Source organism: Caretta caretta, chromosome 3, assembly GCF_965140235.1.
Source record: "Caretta caretta isolate rCarCar2 chromosome 3, rCarCar1.hap1, whole genome shotgun sequence".
NCBI lineage: Eukaryota > Metazoa > Chordata > Testudines > Cheloniidae > Caretta > Caretta caretta.
Window position 1 is genome coordinate 134686086 of NC_134208.1, and position 18238 is coordinate 134704323.

Sequence of the window (18238 nt, forward strand, 5' to 3'; positions counted from 1 at the left end):
GTCAGTGTTTCTTAACCTTTTCAGATTGGTGAGTCCTTAGCTGAAGTAAAAAAAGGTCACAACTCCCTTACATTTACAATAAAGAGTAAAGTTTATGAGTGACCTTTTAACACTGTGGTTAGAATACCCACCTGGGATGCGGGCAAGCCCTAGTTCAAGCCCCGAAGCTGTTGCACTGTGGATAAATAATTTGAAGTGGAGTAGGGGGACTGGATCCTGGCTCTCTCACCTCCCAGATGGGGTGCAATACAGACTAGCGAGAGGTGGTATCATCATCTGCCCCGCAACCTTGGATGCCTCACAATGCCTTGCTGATATAAACCCCAGTCTTAGCCACACACAAACAGCATGCAGGTCGCACACTGAGTGTCTGTGTATAGCTGCAATCCTGGTACAGCAATTCTGACTCTAACAGACTGTCGGCAACACACCAGCCTTGATTACCACATACTCCCAGTCCCGGATTTTCCCCCAAAATGTGTGTTCTGCAGTGTCCAGCCCTCTCCTGGACAGTTCAGATGTTAGCGGTCTGTTGCCCCTGTAAGGGATCAATGTACAGCAGTTCGCTACTTTAACTGGTGTTACCAAATAATTCTGTTTAAACACAGCACTAGATTAGTTTTGATTAAAGAATTAAACAAATTTATTTAACTACAAAGAGATAGATTTTGAGTGAATACAAGTATAAGGTATTAAAGTCAGAAATAGTTACAAAAGAAATAAAGATAAAATGCTTTCTAGTAACTAAACAAACTAGACTGGTTCAGGGTAAAATCCCTTACCACATGTTCCAGCTCACCAAATTCTCAAGTCAGGTGCTGCCCTCACAGTCCAAAGGGCTGGATCCTTTGTCTTCTTAGGTGAAAGAGCGAGCGAGAGTGATAGAAAGAGAGAATATATGGAGTGTTTTTCCCCCTCACTTTTATAGTACAGTCCCCCTTTGAAGTGGATTCTTCTGAGGATTTGTTAGCCGATGGCCAAGGATGTTTGGTGAGGTGCCAGCTATGCCCGTTTTATACCATCCGTGACTTTAACCGCTAGCACGCACTGCCCCTTCGCGGCGGGCAGCCCGGGCTAGGCTGACGGATGCTCCAAGGTCCTAAACACCCGTGACTTTAACCGCTAGAGCTCAGAGCTCCTTCGCAGTGGGCAGTCAACACTGACTGACAGGTGCCCCAATGGCAGCACTAAGAGCCTCTCCACACCCGTGACTTTAACTGCTAGAACTCAGAGCTCCTTCGCAGTGGGCAGTCAGGATTGACTGACAGGGGCCCCAAGAGTTTGCCCCGTGGAGGCGGCACAACTCAACGCTAGGCTCTTAGTACTCTCACCTAATGGCCAGGCTTTATAGCCAAAACGGCTGAGGTTCTTTAATTATGTTGGCTGCTTTACAGTAAACCAGAGAAACAAGTCAGGCTTATGCACAAATGGTTACCAAAATTTATTAAACTAGATTCTAATCATGTGGTTACAAAATTGCTAGTGCCTACTTATTTAAATGTAGAGATGTTACACACACAAACAAGTTACAAAACTGAAGCCACAATCCCAAAGAAAGAAAACAAAGCATAGAGCTCTATTTCAAAATATGTGTACACAAAAGATAGGAGATCAGGTGTGGGTGCTTCTTACCCTCCTTGCATCTCTCGATTCCAGCAGTGCCAAGCCAGGATCGGTCACTCAATTCCACGGAAAGACAAATAAGGGGCAAGGCTTAGGGACCCTCTTAGCTGCAGAAGCCTTGGGAGGCTGTCACTTATCTGACCAGCAGATAGATAGTGAAAAGCACTCAAAAATCATGGTGCTGTAGGTCCCGTACTTATACCTCTGTACTCCTTTATTCTCTTTCTCCTTTCTTATGCCAAATTGGGGCTGGTCTGTCTGGGCAACGCCAGCTCTCGCAAGAGTAGTTTACACTTGCAAGGGAGAGAAACAATAAGTGTCGACTACTGGACATTCCTTTTATTAGGGTAAATATTTTCCCACCTAGGAGGTTGGGGTGTGTGCATCACGCTATTTAGTAGGGGCTAAGAGCCACGTCTGTCACAGCTTCTCTGTCTGCTGGGAGCCTAATCGTTGTATATGTTCCCAGAGGCACATTGGAGCAGCACACCTGTGCTTCTCACAGCTTCAAAGGCTGTGCTGGAATTGATGTTAAGTGCCCTGTTGTTTTGGCTCCCTTGTGTTTCCAGCAATGCTGGTCTGAGAGGGGGGGCTGTCTGTCTGGCTACAGGATTACCCCTCAAAGCAAAGTTTATGCAAACAGGAAAGAAGGTGATGTTAAGTTTCAGATTCGTTCAGTTAAGTTCTGGAATAGGCTTCCAAGGGAGAGTATGGAATCCCCATCATTCGAGGTTTGTAAGAACAGGTTGGAGAAACACCTGCTAGGGATGATCTAGGTTTAGGTGGTCCTGCCTCAGCCTGGGGGCTGGACTTGATGACCTTTCAGGGTACCTCCCAGCCCTACATTTCTATGATTCAACAGGAGAAACTGAGAAAGGCCCACATCAGACTCCCCTGTAGCCAAGTGTAATATTAGAGTACTCACCTGTGAGGTAGCAGACCTCTGTTTAAATCCCTTCTCCTCAGGGGGAAAGGGGATGAGAATTAGGGATACCCTAATGAGTACCCTAACTGCTGGGCTAAAGCTTATGAGGCACGACCTCCTCCCTGTCCTTGGCATTTTGTGTAAACTCACCTGTAGGGCTCAAACTCAGAGCATGCTTATCAGATCAAGTCCTACAGCTGAGTTAGGCAGAAGAATGCCTATCTTCTCATGGTTCGTGCATCGCTCTGGGGTTTATGCATCCAGATGCCTGGTATTGGGCAGCAATGAGCATGCTCAGAGACAGAAACGTAGATGCCTAGGGAACTTTAACTGCAAAACCATAGGTGTAAAGTGAGTTTAGGTTCCTATAGCATTTGGTGGCAGCCGAGCAAGCGTTTTGTGAATCCCAGTGGGGCCTGATTCTGGGATTTAGGTGCCTAAAGTGGTAGTTAGGCACCTAAGTCCTTTTGTGACTCTAGCATCAAGTGTCCCCAGTGCAGAAATGTAATGCTGTACTTGTAAATCTTAGACTCTGCTTTTAAGGTGTGGTGCTGAGGAGTGCTAGACACCGACCAGCTCCCACTCACATCATTCGGAGCTGCAAGTGCTCAGTATCTCGCAGGATCAGGCCCCTCTTACAAACCTGTCTCTTGCTGTCAAAATTCCAGACTGTTCAAAATTGCAGCTCTGTGGGTTCCCATGGAAACAAACTCCACTGCTTTTTAGGCTGCCACCAGTAAACAGCAAAAATGTTTAGAGTTTATAGGCTTCTGGTCTATAAAATGAAAGCCATGATTCTTCTGGGTACAAACATGGAACTCTGCTAGCTTATTCCCAAGCCAGAAATAAAACCATTAAATAGGATTTACTATTCTGTATTTCTCTCTAGTATTTCCACTGTGATTGTGTTTTCAAGCTGAGCTGACCAGTCACCCCAATAACCAGATCTTAAACTAGATGTATTACCCTATAAAGGTGCTAAGGGTAAGTTCTCATCATACTAAAAAAATACTGTTTATTCATTCTTGTTTTGCACCGGTCACTGGTTTAAACCCACCCAGATATCAGTAATGACAAAAGATATTTGTGGTAATTATTTGAAGGCTGCTGGGGAGGTCTATGTGAAACGAGCTGGTGGGCTCAGTCAAGCTGCAATTCACAATTCACATAGGCACCAGCACACAAAAACCACTTCCCCAGTTGTTATTAATTGGCACTGTAGTGAACAGTCATAGCAAAGTAGGAACCCAAACTATTCTGCTACATTCGGAGATGGTTCCTTTCAGCTCAGGGTTAAGTTATAGTGGCAGGGCCTCATGGTGGAAGCTCGCTGCCCCTGGCAGTGCCCTACCAGTCCTATTTATAAGCACAGGTCTCCAGAGCTGTCAATCAAACTCCCTTCCCAACTGCTATAAGCATTCAAACCCCCACACAGACAGGGACTTCCTTCTCCTGTTCTTCACTCTGGATACATTTTGCAGACTAGATGAAGACAACAGAAACACAGACGAACAGGAACATAAAATGTTCTGTATTCATCTTGTGCAACAACAAAAACAAAACAACCCTCCAATATCACATAGAAACATTTAAATGAAAATGACATCCTGTGACCTACTTTAACCGTTTTTTAACTTAATATCCTCCAGGTTTTCAATATTCTCCCTTTAAAAATTCACTGATTCCCTGTAGATGAGAAAAATCAATGATATTGGTGCATATGTAAAGGAAGGAAATTTAAGGAGCTATGTAAATTTTTACTCCACTGAAAATACAAGTGGGAAAAAAGTTGGCAAAATGAAGTTCTATACTGATATGCAACAACTACTGAGTGTGACCTGGGATGCCTGACGGAGCCCTCACTGAACATGCAAAGGTCAGGGCAGGCTGCAAAAGGGAGAGCAAATACTCACAAAACTGGTGGTTAACACTAAAGTTAAACTCACCTACCAGCCACAGACTGTACTTTTGATCTCTCACACTGGTTATCAAGAAGTTTAAAAAAAAATCACACAGCCCCCTTTTACTGCATTCCAGTTTTCTTGCTCCTAATCAGCATGCAGGTCCAGTACAGTGAGAAGTGATTTAAAACACTCTGCTCACTATACAAAATGTTCTTCTGCACCTGAAAGGGCCAGCCACATTGCCAGGTCAATATAGGTTGGATCTTACCCAAAATATCACGCTGCCAGCCAATCCTTTAGTATGTAAAACTAAAGGTTTATTATAAAGAAAAAAAGAAAGAACAAGAAGATAATTGTTAAATAGTAAAGCACTCAGATACAACATAGACTTCAAAGTCCACCTATCAGGTTCTTAGCAATACTGGTGAGTCTGCTGACTTGAAAGTCCCTCTGGAACACGTCCACTGCTTGGATGGGTCATTCAGTCCTTTGTTCAGAGCTTCAGTTTGTAGAAAAGTTACTCCAGAAGTAAGATACAGGATCAAATACAAAATGGAGATGATGCAGCTGCCCTTTACATTTCTCTTGCCATGTGGCTTGTACTTCCTGTGTCCCAAACACAAACTTTACAACACATGGGCATGGAAAAGGCTTTGAGTTTTCGGTCCATAGCCATGCCCCTACAAGTCATGCTGACTCATAAGGTGTATTCCCTGGCTCCTTTCAATGGGTTCATTGTACCGCTGACGACCCTTGATGGGCCATCAAGCAGGCTTACTGCTGATGCCAATCGGTCTAGGATGTCACCGAGAAACATAGCACAAGTTTGGAAACATAGATATACCATACATATCTATAGCTTATAATACAAGGTGATACAAACATATAAACAAGATTATCATGCTCGGCAAATTATAACATTTTCACAGATACCTCACTCGGCATACCTGGAACGATTCATCACGCTTTTATAATATTGTTATCAACAATATCATAAAGTGTCCCACATATTCCATACCATACAGCGTCACAAGTATTACAAACAGAAGCACAAAGAATTAAAACTGACTGTCACAGACTGAAACAACTTAAAACCTGCTAGAACATATAGATCATAGTTGTGACCAGGTTTTTGAGCACCATACAAAGCAGTACTAATGTGTAAGCATATACATCAGAATTCATATATTCTACAGTGTATGTTTCTACATAATTATGATATTGCTTACTATGTGCTACACCTTCTAGGAGTCTGCTGTCTGCAGTCAGCGGCCATTTTTTGTCACTTAAACCACAGCCCTTGAGACCAGTGGAACTGAGCATGTTGGGCAGAAGTTAGAGGATGGGCACCACTGTTGCAGCCTGAGGCTCTATGACTGCAGCCACCACCAGCCCGAGTGTGGAAAGGGCAGTTGAGGGACCTAATCCTCCTCTTTACCTCTGGGTCATCTTTCACTGTGACTGAGGAACAGCGGCTGTGCCATGTGGCCCCAGGTGGAGTGGGGAGGAGCAGGGGAGATATTTGGGTTGTTTTTTCTTGTCCCCGTCAGACATGGCCTGAGTTGGGGCCGGGGGACAGGTCTGTCCAAGCAATAATCCCCACTTCTGCATGGGAGATGAACAGGTTCAGGAAGGGCGAGCTCCAAGAAACCCCCTGGTCAGAAGGAGCCCAGGAATATTGGGTACAGTAACTCCTCACTTAATGTTGTCCCGGTTAACGTTGTTTCATTGTTGATCTATTAGAGAACATACTCATTTAAAGTTGTGCAATGTTTGCTTATAACGTTGTTTGGCTATGGGGGCTTGAAACCAGGATAGGCCAGCAGCACCCCTATCAGCTCCCCTCCACCCACCCAGCGCCTCCAGCCCACCAGCAGCCTCACAGATCAGCAACTCACCCCTCCCTCCCCACACCTCCCACCCACAGCAATCAGCTGTTTCGCGACGTTCAGGATGGTCTGGGAGGGGAAGGGGTAGGAGCAAGGAGGCACCGCACTTGGGTGGAAAGAGATGGGGTGGGGGTGGAGTGCAGGCAGGAAGAAGCAGGGTGGGGGTGGGGCCTTGGGGGAAGGGGTGAAGTGCGGGGCAGGCCTTGGCAGAGCCAGGGGTTAAGAACCCCCCCAACCCCAGGCACTTTGGAAAGAACAGCAAGAGGAGCAGCTGGATGATCCACCCTCTTTCACCCTCTGACTCCACCACCTCAACTAAGCTTCACAATCATCATTGCTGAGTACAGTATTAAATTGTTTGTTTAAAACTTATGCAGTATATGTATATAATGTCTTCTGTCTGGCAGAAGAATTTTCCCCGGAACCTAACCCCCCATTTACATTAATTCTTTAGGGAAACTGGATTCACTTAACATTGTTTTGCTCAAAGTCGTATTTTTCAAGAATGTAACTACAATGTTAAGCAAGGAGTTACTATATTTTGCTTTCAATAAGTAAAAATGTCTTTTCCTTTTCGGAAGGGGAAGGTGGTGGTGGTAGGGGACTTAGAAAAACTCCCCAAAGCTCTGTCAGAAGCAGAGGCTCTTGGTCCACTGCCCATGTATGTGTGGTGGTAGAAAAGTCCAGGAAGGGGTGGTTCCTAGGCCCTACAAACAGCCACATTTATTGGTAGGGCACTGCCAAATTCATGGCCATGAAAAACATGTCACAAACCATGAAAGCTGGTCTCCCCTGTGAGATCTGGCTATTGTAGGGGGGTCATGGTATTGCCACCCTTACTTCCATGCTGCTTGAAGAGCTGGGCTGCCGGAGAGCAGTGGCTGCTGGGCACCTATCCCAGAAGCCTGCGCTGTTGCCTGCAGCAGTGCAGAAGGGTGACATGGTATGGTACTGCCACCCTTACTTCTTCACTAATGTTGGTGGCAGTGCTGGCTTCAGAGGTGGGCACCTGGCCAGCAGCTGCAGCTCTCTGACCGCCCAAGCTTTAAAGGCAGTGCCTCTGCCGGCAGCAGCACAGAAGTAAGGATGGCATGGTACGGTATTGCCATCCTCACTTCTCCACTGCTGCTGGTGTCAGCACTGCCTTCACAGCTGAGTTCCTGGCCAGCAGCTGCCACCCTCCGGCCACCCAGCTCTGAAGGGAGTGCAGAAGTAAGGGCAGCAATACCATGACCCTCCTATAATAGCCTTTCGACCCTCCCCTATGGCCCTCTTTTGGGTCCGGACCCGTACAGTTACACCACCATGAAATTTAAGATTTAAATATCCAAAACCGTGAAATTCAAGATTTTTAAAATACCATGACCATGACATTTACCAAAATGGACTGTGAATTTGGTAGGGCCCTAGTTATCCATCTGCCTCCACACTTCAGAACAGAGGGGAACACCCCTCGTTTGGACACTGGTCGCAGGTGTGTCATTCTAGCTCTCTCCAGCTCGTCAGTATGTCCTGAGAGGTAACCGGGTTGCGACAGTAAACCTACATACTAGTACCTGTGCTCCTATCACGTCTCCTCCACATGCCCGTGCTTGGCTGCCTCCTGAATCCCGCGCCCCAGCAGCGTTGACTGGGAGAGACCAAAGACCAGCCTCGGCCCAGGAAGCGGCGACACGCGCCGGGCTCAGCACTGGCAGGGCCGGGTGTTGCGCCGTGTGTCAATGGTGCCAGCCGAGCAGCCTGAGAGGAGTCGATCGGGAGCAACAAAAAGCCACGTTCAGGATTCACACTTCAGCCCAGCCAGGTGCAACCTCCCCCCGGGGCTGCAGCCCGAGGCCAGGACTCGGCTGTGCACCAGCGAGCGGGGCTTTGCCGGACCCCAGCGCCCGGCCTGACGGCTGGGGAGCCCGCAGCGCCAACCTGGCTCCGGCTCCGCCCCCGCCCCTTCGCCTAAGAACCAGGATATCTGTGCCTGGGCCAGACGGGTCCGCTCCCACCCCGCCCCGGGCCCCAGCAGCCCCCGCGGGACCTCAGCGCCCCCTGCCCAACGCTGCAGCCGGGAGCGAGAGTGACAGGAAGAGGTGACGCTACTAGGCCCGGGCGTGTCTCCAAGCAACGCGGAAACGGCAGCCCCGCGCCCCCCAGCCTTGCGCACGCGCCATCTCGGTCCCCTCCAGGTGTTGTCTTTGCTACCGTCACTTCCGGCTCTCTGGATCTGTATCCGGTCCGGGTCGGGGTCACGGCCTCAGCTGGGCGGACGCTGGAGGGACGCGGCGGGGGCGGGTGAGTGAGTCAGGTGCCGGGGGACAGACGCCAGAATCCCCCCTTCCGGCTCTGCCGGAGGAGACGGGGCCGGGCGCGGGGCTTGCCCCGAACCCGTGCGCGCGGCGGGGCCGTGGCCGGCCCCTCTCTGAGTTCTCCTGTCGCAACGCGGGGGGGGTTCTGTGTGCCGGGGGGTTAATCCGCCTCGTGGGGCCAGGGAGACGCTCCGAGCCCCGGTTTCCCTACTGCTCCCCCAGAGGGGTGGGCTGACTTCAGCCGCTCTCTCACGGGAGTGGTGGTTTCGCTGTGCAGGCGCCTCCTTTTCACCCCCCGATCAGAGTGTCTGTCAGTTTGGGGCCTGCGGAAATAACTTCAGATTCCTGTTATTAAACTGTAACATGTACCAGGGGCCAGGAAAGGGGGGCGTGGGGGGGGGGGGAGAGGATTAATGCAGTTTGTCATGTCACTAGACTGATTTAAAGTGTGGTTTGGTGTTTCCTATTGCTATTTAAAAGGGAGCATATGCCCTGATTTGTAATTTGCGCTGGTATTCAGTTAAAGTGCAGACCCTTTCTGGTTCCTGTAAGTAGAAGCCGGCTGATGTGAAGCACCTGCCCTCTTTCTAAAATTAAATTTTGGTGGCTATAACTTCTTGTATGGTTAAGCTTCTCAGACGTACAGCATCTGCATATCAGCAATATGATTCATTTTATTTAGCTCTCCAGTTAACTGTGGGACAAAATCAAGTGGCACACTCAGGGTTATTGAAGCCATTACAAATGAAGTCTCACATCTTGCCAGTTCTTGGACCTTTTTCACTAACCAGTGCAACATTTGTGTGTGAATAAACTTGAGGCAATAGGCAGATCAAAGTGTTTATCAGGGACAAGACATTTACAATTTTATTTTATTTTGCCAGTAATAAAAATGTCAGCACCATCAATGGAGGAAAGGAAGGCTTGCTGGGGAGCCAGGGATGAATACTGGAAATGCTTAGATGAAAATATGGAAGATGCATCTAGGTGTCAGAAGCTTAGATGTTCTTTTGAATCTAGGTGTCCACAACAATGGGTGAGTGCTAGTAGTTTTTTCACCAGTCATAAGATGCAACCTGACAGTTGTGTTGTATCAAAAATGAATTTCTTCTGCAAATTAATTCATATAAGCATTCTCAAGTAATGCCACAATCTACATTATTCATAATGCCTTAATACCTTACAGTAATATTTTGTTTTTTCGTTTGACACTGCTTCCCTTTAATTTTTCCAGTTATGTAACTATCCAGAATATTTGTACACTGGCATAAACACAAATGTAAGCAATGCTCTACAAATAGTTAACTTCTGCTGCACAGCGAGCAACGCGTTACTGCTGTAGATCCTCTTAAAGATTGGGTATTTGTTTCATGGAGTAGTACACTGAAAAAACAAAACAATGAGTATTAAATCCAGAAGACTACCTAGCCAGATAATTGGTGAAGTAGATTTCACTCTATCTAAGTTATGTTGCTATACCACTGGAAAGGTATTTGGGAAACGTCCTGTCAACTCCCAGAAACAGGGAAATTAATGGATAATATCGCAGAAGTGAAAACACAGATCTCAAGGGGAGAACGCTCATGTAATAGTGGCAGGGCTTGCAATTGCATGGCACTTTGAGACCAATATTACAATGTGCTACATCCCATTTTTTCTGCTCCAGTGACGGAGTTCACATTCTAAACCATTAACATACCCAACTTCAGTATCAATCTGGTCAAGTGTGTATGTGATCGAAGACTGTTCTTTCCGTAATCCCGTTAGATGATGTGTGAATAAGAACTTTTCATGTTGGAGTCCCATACTACACCAGTTTGCTTTGATGAACATAAAGTGATCTCTTTTTAAAACAGGTAAAATACTTTGACAAAAGAAGAGACTTTTTAAAATACAAAGAACAGCTTCAAGCAGGAGAATTTCCTGGGACTACTGAAAAGTCATAGCTACGCATCAATTTATGAAACACAATCAATGAAAGAATAATCTTATGGAAGAGAAGTACTGAAATGCAAGGAGAACTCCTTGAGTTAAAAGTAACTGGTAACTTACACTGTATCTCTAGAAATTCATGCTGCTTTCCTTGTTGCAATGTCTCACTTTTGTGGGAGAACAGTAATTAAATGAAAAAGACTGACTGTCTGTAAGAGTGTATATCAAAGAAATATGGTATATAATTTTTCCTATACCTGAATTTTTTTATTGTGTAACTAGGATGAAAAGCAGTGTTTCCCAGAAATTAATGCACTGAACTATACATTTATATTTTTGGGAGAATATTAAACTGTTTTCAAACTTGACAAGTTTTTCAATGCACGTGAACTAACTTTTCTAAAAAGCTCCTGCATCTTCCCCCCTTCTCTATGAAGATAATGTGTCAGTGTAAGTGAGCAGGTACACTCTATGCTATTTCTTTGAAAATTTTGTGAATCAATTAATTTCTGCTGTCCTACTGTATGGCCATGTTTTAGATAAAGATCAAGAGGTATAAATAACCACTGTATCTCATTTCTTATGTAGCTGGTTTTCATTTATGTATTTTTATAAATATCCGCACAATTATAGTTGAGATTCTTATGCCACTAATGTAGATGAACAGTTTCTCAGTCATTAAGTATGTCACCAAAATATTTGAAAAATACAATGCTACAGGTATGATTTCTTATGTCCTTGTTTGTATAATTTGGTGGCAATGATATAACCAACTCCTGTATTATTCACAATGGATTTGCTTTAGTAAAGGTTTGTTTTACGTGAGGTAGTCCTTAGGCAAAATAGCAGCTGCTTTAAAAATGGAATTTTCCAAATTGTCAGTGAAAAAGGCTTAAGAAAGTGTTGTGTATTAGGACAGGGCCCTACACTGAACAATTCACCCTAATAAATTACCAAGCATAGAGTTTACTGGGATCAGCAAACATTGTTTAGGTGTTTAAAACCTGGGTTTTAAAAATGGGTTCACTAACATTTATAGACATGATTTATCCCATACTCCTAAACCACCTCCTCATTTCCTGATGTAAAAGACCCTAACTGGTCCTCTGCCAAAACTTCCAGCTTCACTTCTAAAAATGTTATCAATTCAAAATCTGCAGTATGTTGAAAATTTAGGGGGAGTGTAAAAAACTGAATTTAATATGAAAATGACCATCATGAAGGAATAATAATAGATATTTCATACTTAATGTCAGTTTTTAAATTCACCTAAGACAGCTGCAGAATTTCAGGTCTGCTGTACCTAGATGCTGCAGAAAACAAAGCATCTTACCACAGACTACACAAGGGTGTTAGGTGTGAGTATGGGCGATCAAATTAAAACCATTTTAACCTCAACTACAGCTGTTGTGATCCGAACAACTGCTATTGTAAAAACCCTACATTTTGAAGTACACTGTATGAAACAGTTAAATGTCACTGAATTGTGTGTTCAAGGGGAGAAGAGTCTATTAACTCTGGTTGCTTCCACTGCAATAAGAGAACTATACATATGTAAGCAATACAAACATGACTATTTATTACCAATAAAACAATTGTATATAATCAGATAATACGTTAAGGAATTTAAAAACAATTTTTGTACTACACACCACCATTGTATGACATGCAAAATTTAAAAACATCGTCATTCACCCTGAGTCTGTAATTATTCCATGTGTTTAAAAACATATTTTACAGCACCATAAAAAGCCATCCAGCTGCATTACAAATAAGGCACAAGACTCCTGCAGTTATTTCAGTTGTTTTTGCTTGATTAGTTGTTGCCTTGTATACTCCCAAATCAGCAGAGCTCCACTTACATGAACATTCAGTGATCGAATGATACCCTGCTGAGGAATTTCCACACAAACATCCAGATGCTGAATCAGGTTTGCTGGGATTCCCTCATGTTCATTTCTAATAAGGAGGAAATTAAAAAGATGTAAGTCTTTTACCCAGAAAAGAAGAAATAGAAGAAATATCACTTCATGCTGTCTCCAATATGCACCTGTCTGGAGAAACCTGAGTGTCCCACAACAGAAAAAAACAAGAAATGAGCTTCAGTAGCAAACACCACTCACAACACTACTTGCTGCCAGCTCCACCCATCATGGGATAAGTTTCTTATCCATGCAGTTGATGCTTACTTCTTCATACGTATAACTGATGAGCACAAAAAAAGAAAACCTAAAAATTCCATAGCATTGTAATCGAAAACTTACTTACAAAATACTAGAACTAGTGTCTTGCTTCAACAGCAAATGTTACAGAAACACTGAAGATAACGGAAACTAGACAGTGTAGTAGTTTAGTCCACTATCTTTTTGCTTTAAGAAAAACTCAGATTTATATTTTGGTTAAGTCACAACCAAAATGAACCAAACGGTCTTATCCTAATAGATGTTTTCCACATCTTAAACATGAGACTATGCAGGGATCCTTGTTTAATCTTTTTGCCACGGGAAAACATGGAATTTGCATTTTTACAGAGAATCTTCAGTTTTTACATTTTGTGAAAATAGTTAATATATGTTTTTATTTTAACTAAATTTTATTGAAAGTACCAGTATCACTTATTCAGTGTATGCAACCTCTCCACTCTTATAGTTGATTTTTGAATGGGCTTTAAATTTACATAGCTAAACATACCCCAATCAACTGCTTCTTGCATACAGAGGTTACTCAGTGGCCTATAGGAGTTCATGTTTTAATGCATCTCAAATTTCACTTCAGCCTCCAGATGTAATTAAAGTTATGAAAAGATGCCAAAAACTTTAAAAATCATCCCTAAAGATCAAGTCACTGAGTTTGGCTAGGACAAATTTCACATTGATGGTAAGCTTAGAATTTGTTTGCAAATGTAAATATATTAATAAAACATTGTGTTCACCTGATACCTATATACAGATAGTGTGGTTAGGGAAAGCTAAAGTTCAGCATTTCATTTTAATCACAGAAAAGTGTGGATTTTTATGGGTTTTTTTAAATCAGAGAAGTTTGGTTTTTTTTATCAGGGAAAACTAGAATTCCTGCTGATAACACAAATGTTGCAGATCAAGACTGAAGTTTAACAGAACTGTAGCAAAGGTTGCACTAATCTCTTCCTATAGCTTTAGCCAATGCTATTAGTTGCCCTGTCACAAAAACTTAAAATCACTCAGAAATGGAAGATGCTGAATTATAATAGCATACTCAATAGAAGGGGTGGTTCACATATAACAATTACTGATCATAGTATTTCCCCATTAATGTAGAAATAAAAGCAACAAAAAGCAAGGTATCAATTTCTTTACTTTTATGCAGAAATAGAAAGTCTGATCCTGGAGAGATTTCTGGGTTTCCATGGATGGGCCAGCTAGGGGATATCCAATCACTTAAATACTTGTGAATATCTTAAATATTACCACACTGGTCATAGGCATCCAGGTCTGCTATTTCCAGTGGCAGCACCTCAGTAAGTACTGCTTACACAGACTGTACCCCCTTCTGAATGAGGTCACTGAAAATAACATCACATAGCTATGCTGAAGATAAAATGGGTTAACCAAAGTGTGCAACATAGGAAAACAAAAGTGTGAAAAAGGAGGGTGAGTGAAAGAGAGGCTGTCACATTACAAAAGAGACTCAGGGCATTTATTACTATACTGTCATGTGAGAGACTTATTACTGGATTTAACTTTAGCTCACTGAAAAGGCAACGTCTATGAAGCTCTACATTACCACTGTATTCTGCTCATGAGAGATGAGGGCACTCTCTTTGCTCTGCAGTGATTTCTGTGGCTGAGCAAATGAATTAGCATTATTGGGCTCTAAAGTCCCATCAAGAAGCCCTAGCCAAGGAATAGTGCAATGGTGTGATTCTTGAGGTGAGCCACGGAGACCAGAGTTACAAAGCCCTCGTTAAAGACAAAGATATTTGATCCATGGGGTTCTATATTTTACATCTTTTATACCAAGTGGAAGAGAAATACTGTTATATACCATCTCTCTTCTTTCCTTCCACCAACATAACTTGATTTTCTAATCATTAAACTGCTGCTTACGAGGAAGGGTGGCTTGATGGACCACAGTATGGAAACTACAGATACAGCTTGTTTGTAACTTACCCCAGCAATAACAAGGATTTCTCTGGAAAGCAGTATTCGGTCAAGTCAGAACTTTTAGCAGTTTGCTCCACACCTATGATAGTGTAGCCTTCAGTTTTCTTCTGCTGTAAATAATTAACAAGCTGAGATGGTTTCACCTGCATGTTAAGAATAGGGGAGAAATGTTACAAATATTTAAATATTTTCTATATAAAAATATATTACCACAAAAAACGTTTACACATTTCTAAAGTTGAGAATAGAACATTCTACAGAAGAAAAAAAAATTGAAATTTTAAACTAGTTTTAAGATTTTTTTTTTCAGACTGGTGGTAATTGGTAATATACAGAAATATACTAGGGCTCTGGGCTTCACAGATATTCGTATAACACAGATCATAAGTTTTACTGGATCTGTACACGATTATATCATATGGGAGTGTTACTGCAGATCAAGTGCAGGACATTTGGTGTTGCCCCAGCTTATGTTTACAATGACTCATTATAAATACCCTTTTTAGGAGGAAGTCAGTAAAAGAATGGAACTGTTGCTAGATAATGTAGTGGATAAAGGAAAGATTATGTATTAATAGCCGTGGTTCTTTGAGAGTTTTGCCTTTTCATCACTTGTGGGATGTGGTCCAATCCCCTGGTATAGCTAACCTTCGAAAACCTGCTAGAAAAACACCACCCACTGGGACTACACAAGTATCCATTCACAGCAACAAATGCTCAGGAGCTGAGGTGACAAGAGGCAGTGAGGCCCACAACTGCCTCATTTCTTATTGCTAACAGCTAAGTCCTTGTGAAGATGGACGTGTAGTGTGAATATGCAGATGCACTACTCTTGAAGAATCAGTTATGGGTAAGTAAAGAACAGTTACAATAACTTTTTCAAGCGATTGGCCTGTGGATTCCCCTCTTGGTGACTAACAAAAACAAGCAGTCTGTTTGCTTACAGACAGGTACAAGGAATCCTACATAAAGAATGACTGCAGGACAGCTCTACCAAAACAGGAATGAGATCTGGAAGCCTCTACTAAAGAACAGTGTCTTGAAATTGTGTGGACAAAGTATCAGAGGTGTAGCCACATCAGTCCATATCCACAAAAACAATGAGGAGTCCAGTGGCACCTTAAAGACTAACACATTTATTTGGGCATACGCTTTCGTGGGTAAAAAACCCACAAAAGCTTATGCCCAAGTTTGCATCTGAAGAAGTGGTTTTTTTACCCATGAAAGCGTATGGCCAAATAAATCTGTTAGTCTTTAAGGTGCCACTGGACTCCTTGTTGTTTATGTGGAGCAAGGACCACATAGCTGCATTGCAGATTTGGTTACAGGTACATTCTTCAAACAAAGGCAGCAGAAGCTGCCTGAGCAGTAGTGGAATGAGCTCTAATGTGGCTAGGTGGATCTAGTCTACCTTGTAATATGTCCTTATACAGGTGAAGGCCCATTTTGATAATCAATGGGAGGTTATTGCCTGACCCTTAATCCTATCAGCAAAGATCACAAACTGGCTAGGTGTGTTACTGAAAGATGTTGTCTCGTTAAGGTAGTATGACAATGCCCTTACTAAATCAAGCATATGAAGTTTAGCTTCCCAGGGGATTGAGTGACGCTTGGGGAAGGAAACTTGGTGATTAATAAATTGGTTCATATGGAATTCCAAAACCACTTTGGGCAGGAGCTTGGGATGAGGCCTCAGAGTAAGCCTGTCCTTATGAAACTGTGTATATAAGGAGAAGCCCCCCATGAAAAACAATCTCCGCTACCTGAGCTGATGTAATGGCTACTAAAAAGGCAGTCTTCAGTGATAGGTGGTATACAAGGTTCAAAGTGGGGGAGCAATCAACCTTGTTAATACTACACTGAGATCCCAAGAGTGAGGGTCCCAGGGCAGCTCCTGAATTGGGTGAAAAAGCATGAATAAAGTCTGTAAGGAATATAGCCAGTGTAGGGTGAGAAAATACAGTGTGGCCTGACATGCAGATTTTACTGCTAGGTAGATCTTTATGGAGCTAACAGAGAGCCCCAGAATAGAGATATTATTGCTAGGTAGACAAAATGGGGCTGACAAAAAGCCCAGAATGTTTCTGTAATAGTATATAGTTCTGTATTGTTGAAATGGGTGTTGTTAGGGGAGATGCTGGTGCTCAGATGTCCAAACAGAAAACCACCACTTGGTTTTAGAAGTCATTCTAGTTGAGGCTTTTCTGCTTTAGAGCAGAATGTTCTGAACCTCAGGAGAACACCTTATGGTGTACATCAGCCAGCCAGCATCCACGCTGTCAAACATAAGGAGACTGAGTCTAGGGGTGGATCTAGCCTCCCGGGATGTTTTGTGAGACCATGTCATTCTCAGCAGGTAAGAAATTGGGGGCTGTATTGATGGTTCATCAGATCCAAATACCAGAACTGCTTGGCCCATCATGATAATCAGTCCAGCATCTTGCCTCATTTTCCTCAGAACCCTCAGTCTCACAGGAACCAGGAGCAAAGCATATATCAGTCCCTGCGTACAGAGGGTAAGAAAAGCATCTGATGGGGGCCTAGATTGGAGCCATCTCTGGAGCAGAACACTTGGGATTTCTTGTTCTGGTCTGTGGCAAATATGCTATTGATTGGTATCCCCCCTTGCAAAAGATGCTCTGCAGCACCAGGTCCTTGACTGACCACATGTAGTTGTCTGAGAACCGCTTGCTGAGGTGATCTACGAGTAATTTCTGTCTGAATGTCTGCCAGGGCTAGTGATATGAACCAGTGACAAATATGCACCATGTCAACAGCCAAATGGCCTGACAGAGCAGAAATGACTCGGCCCCACCCTCTCTGTTGACATAAAGTATAGCTGGCCTACAGACAGGTCAGCTGGTACAAAATAGGCCAGAGGTACCGAAAACGACAGTACTGACATGCCGGCTACCAAGAGTGCCAAAGAGGTGTGTCAGAAAAAAGGAAGCCAGTGGATTTAGTCAGTACAACAAGCAATTTTTTTCATGGCCAGTAATCAGGTGCCAGAGGGACCCATCTTAGACTACTGGCTGCCCACAGACTCGTCTTAAGTTTTGCAGCCAAACATATGTGAATTTTTATTTCTCAGTCTAAAGGTCCTGGAGGGGGAGACCGTCATGTGTAGGCTCATCTCTAGAGTGATGCTCCTTCCTAAACCTGCTTGAAGAAGTCAACACATGGACTGAAGTTGACAACTGGGAGCTCACAGACATCTCAGCCCTGGAGCTCAAGGTGGAATCCCGGTGTGCGGGGACACCAGCCAGAAGGGACTGGAGGGAAGACTAGGCCTTAGCTACATCCTCCTCCATGCCCAAGGAAGGTGTCATAGAGCATTTCAGAAGTAGTGAAAAAGAGTGTCCACCACTGAGGGGCATAGAAGCAGCACAGGAGAGGCATGCCTTAAACCCTAAGGTGTTAGCTTCCATCATAAAGAGCTTGACTCTAGCCCTGCCTACTGGGGTGGGCCCTAGGCTCACCGGCAGCTGTCCCTGATCACACTAGCGTGTGCAAGCAGCTCACACGC

General features: G+C 43.7%; 2 protein-coding genes and 1 long non-coding RNA gene across 5 annotated transcripts in view; 1 reads left to right on the top strand and 2 right to left on the bottom strand.

Annotated features, from left to right (window-relative positions):
* Positions 1 to 4747: 4747 nt before the first annotated feature.
* LOC125633890 (uncharacterized) lies at positions 4748 to 8364 on the bottom strand. Its single transcript, XR_007355725.2, has 2 exons — positions 7898 to 8364; positions 4748 to 6188 (listed from the first exon to the last, which is right to left on the bottom strand). It is a non-coding gene; the product is annotated as an uncharacterized LOC125633890 (long non-coding RNA).
* Positions 8365 to 8476: 112 nt separating this feature from the next.
* Positions 8477 to 11133, top strand: COA6 (cytochrome c oxidase assembly factor 6). Its single transcript, XM_048843842.2, has 3 exons — positions 8477 to 8624; positions 9523 to 9674; positions 10495 to 11133. Exons 2-3 carry the CDS (start codon positions 9531 to 9533, stop codon positions 10582 to 10584), a joined length of 234 nt encoding a protein of 77 aa, XP_048699799.1. The 5' UTR covers positions 8477 to 8624; positions 9523 to 9530; the 3' UTR covers positions 10585 to 11133.
* A 992-nt stretch (positions 11134 to 12125) lies between these two features.
* The window catches only part of TARBP1 (tRNA guanosine 2 -O-methyltransferase TARBP1), a 104553-nt gene continuing 98440 nt past the window's right edge, over positions 12126 to 18238 (bottom strand). For all 3 annotated transcript variants that reach the window (XM_048843837.2, XM_048843836.2, XM_048843840.2), the window contains 2 exons: positions 14719 to 14855; positions 12126 to 12529 (listed from right to left, as the gene is read on the bottom strand). In XM_048843837.2, the coding sequence (XP_048699794.2) occupies positions 12364 to 12529; positions 14719 to 14855 (303 nt within the window). In that variant the 3' untranslated portion in view covers positions 12126 to 12363. The remainder of the gene's footprint in view (positions 12530 to 14718; positions 14856 to 18238) is intronic.

Bases quoted from the DNA above. Each gene is read 5' to 3' on its own strand.
- COA6 (XM_048843842.2), top strand. From the start codon at position 9,531: ATGTCAGCACCATCAATGGAGGAAAGGAAGGCTTGCTGGGGAGCCAGG. The intron at 9,675-10,494 runs GTGAGTGCTAGT...TTTTTAAAACAG, and splicing joins CTAGGTGTCCACAACAATGG to GTAAAATACTTTGACAAAAG.